We start from the raw sequence: 1,930 nt of genomic DNA, 5'->3' as shown, positions 1-1,930 counted from the left end.
TGTGTGTGTGTGTGTGTGTGTGTGTGTGTGTGTGTGTGTGTGTGTGTTTGCCCTCCTCAGACGGACGGCCTCTGCTCCGGCGACGGCGTCATCATCCAGACTGTCACCTCTGACCCCGCCTCCTCGGACCCTCTTAGCCAATCACAGCTGGCTGTGGAGACGGGACGGCGGAGCCCGGACGAGCGCCTGGACGCCACGAGTCTCCTGGAGGAGTCAGAGAGCGTTGGCACGGAAACTCAGGAGCCAATCACAGACGACTTCACTGACAAGGTTTTTGTTTTTAGAATAATTGAGTATTTTTTAACATGTTAGATCATAATATAGCTGCACTATACATGCTTTTCAAATTAAAAGCATAATAATAACGTACAGATTTACCCCAGATGACTAATAGACTTAATAAAAACAAAGATTTTCAGTTTGTGTTGACACCAGAGATGTTCACAAGTCATTTTTTGGAAGTGCAAGTCGAGACTCAAGTCTTTTGCAAGGAGTCCTAGTCAAGTTTACGTTGCAAATTATGACTCAGGGCAAGGGACACGCTGCTCGTCATATACTGTACGTTTCCCCAACATATGCGCCAATAAAAGAAAATAGAAATACATTACATTTAAAAAGCAATAATTGCATGAAAATCGGTTGTTGACGAGTCTCAAAGTCAGAGTCTTAGTCTAGTCTGAAATCTTTTGGGTCGAGTCCCAAGTCAAGTCTGCAGTCTGCTGTTTGTGCGTCTCACACTCGAGTTCCCATCTTTGGTTGACACTTGTCAGAAACGTGATAATATTCACCACCTCATGTATTTTGTATTTCTGTATATTTGCCCCCCCCCCCAATCAAGGCAGTAGACCACCCCCCAAGAGTCGGGGTCTGCCTGTAAAAGGACGTTTTCACTCACCACTGTTGCATCCAATGCTTTCTCTTAGAGGGGATCTAGACCTACTCTATCTGTATAGTGTCCTATCGAAACTTCTCGAAAATAATTATAATTTTCCATAAGGGGGGGCAAATGTCGAGATGGCTATCGTTAGGTTAGTACACCCCCGACTACAATAAAAACAACGTTAGACATTCATCTTCTGACGTAAGCACAAAACTGAGCAAATGAGTAACGCTTTGTATAAAAGGAGGTCATGATGTGAGCTGTACCTAAAAAGTGGACAGTGTGTGTTTCTAATGAGTAATAACGGTGTGTGTGGGTGTGTGGTGTGTGTGGTGTGTGTGTGTGTGTGTGTGGTGTCAGGAGCTGAGTTCAACGGCTGTTGAGGGTCCAGTGGTGCATTCTGGGATAATACATCTGGCCAGCACTGGGTTGATTGTGTCTCTCACATCAGAGCACACGGACAGGGTAACAACCACAACACACACCACACACACACACACACACACACACACACCACACACACCACACACACACACACACACACACACACAGTTTTTAGTTGGCAATACATAGTTTGGGAATATGTGTTAGCTATTTCTTTATTACAGAGTCTTTAATCCTCGTGTGTCTTCCGTCAAAATTGAAACTCAACATTTTGTTATGCTTTTTATCGATGTTTTTAACTTTTTCTTACGTTTTTGTCCCTTTTTTCAACACATTTGATGCTTTTCTTCAATGGTTGTCACTTTTTTTTAATGTTTTATGTTTTCAACACTACGTAACACTAACTTATTAACTTTAGTTTTACAGTTATTTGGAATTAGTGGTCAATACAACCTCATTTTATAGGAAATTATAAATGATGTTGGCGTTAGAAAAGCAGGAACTTAGGAATTATTGAGACAAAATTAAAGGAATGGATGTTGATGGATAATCAAAGACTGGAATATGTCAACTTTTACTCAATACTATTTCAAAAACACTTCCATTCTTTCTCCAAATGCTATAAAATTGAATAGATGCCCCAAAATTAATGAAAGTAGAGATTTG

The 1,930-nt window shown here is 41.3% G+C and overlaps 2 protein-coding genes across 16 annotated transcripts in view; one reads left to right on the top strand and one right to left on the bottom strand.

Moving 5' to 3' along the window:
* nrcama (neuronal cell adhesion molecule a) overlaps window positions 1–1,930 on the bottom strand; it is a 1,100,153-nt gene that overhangs the window by 361,765 nt on the left and 736,458 nt on the right. The window lies entirely within an intron of this gene.
* The window catches only part of LOC116673447 (cyclin-D-binding Myb-like transcription factor 1), a 14,904-nt gene that overhangs the window by 12,705 nt on the left and 269 nt on the right, over window positions 1–1,930 (top strand). The window contains exons 15-16 of the mRNA XM_032505798.1: window positions 61–270; window positions 1,241–1,345. Coding sequence (XP_032361689.1) covers window positions 61–270; window positions 1,241–1,345 — 315 coding nt within the window. The remainder of the gene's footprint in view (window positions 1–60; window positions 271–1,240; window positions 1,346–1,930) is intronic.

This window comes from Etheostoma spectabile, chromosome 23, assembly GCF_008692095.1.
Source record: "Etheostoma spectabile isolate EspeVRDwgs_2016 chromosome 23, UIUC_Espe_1.0, whole genome shotgun sequence".
Classification (NCBI taxonomy): Eukaryota; Metazoa; Chordata; class Actinopteri; order Perciformes; family Percidae; genus Etheostoma; species Etheostoma spectabile.
Note: the sequence above shows the minus strand (reverse complement) of the source record. Positions and strands in the feature narration are given on the sequence as shown.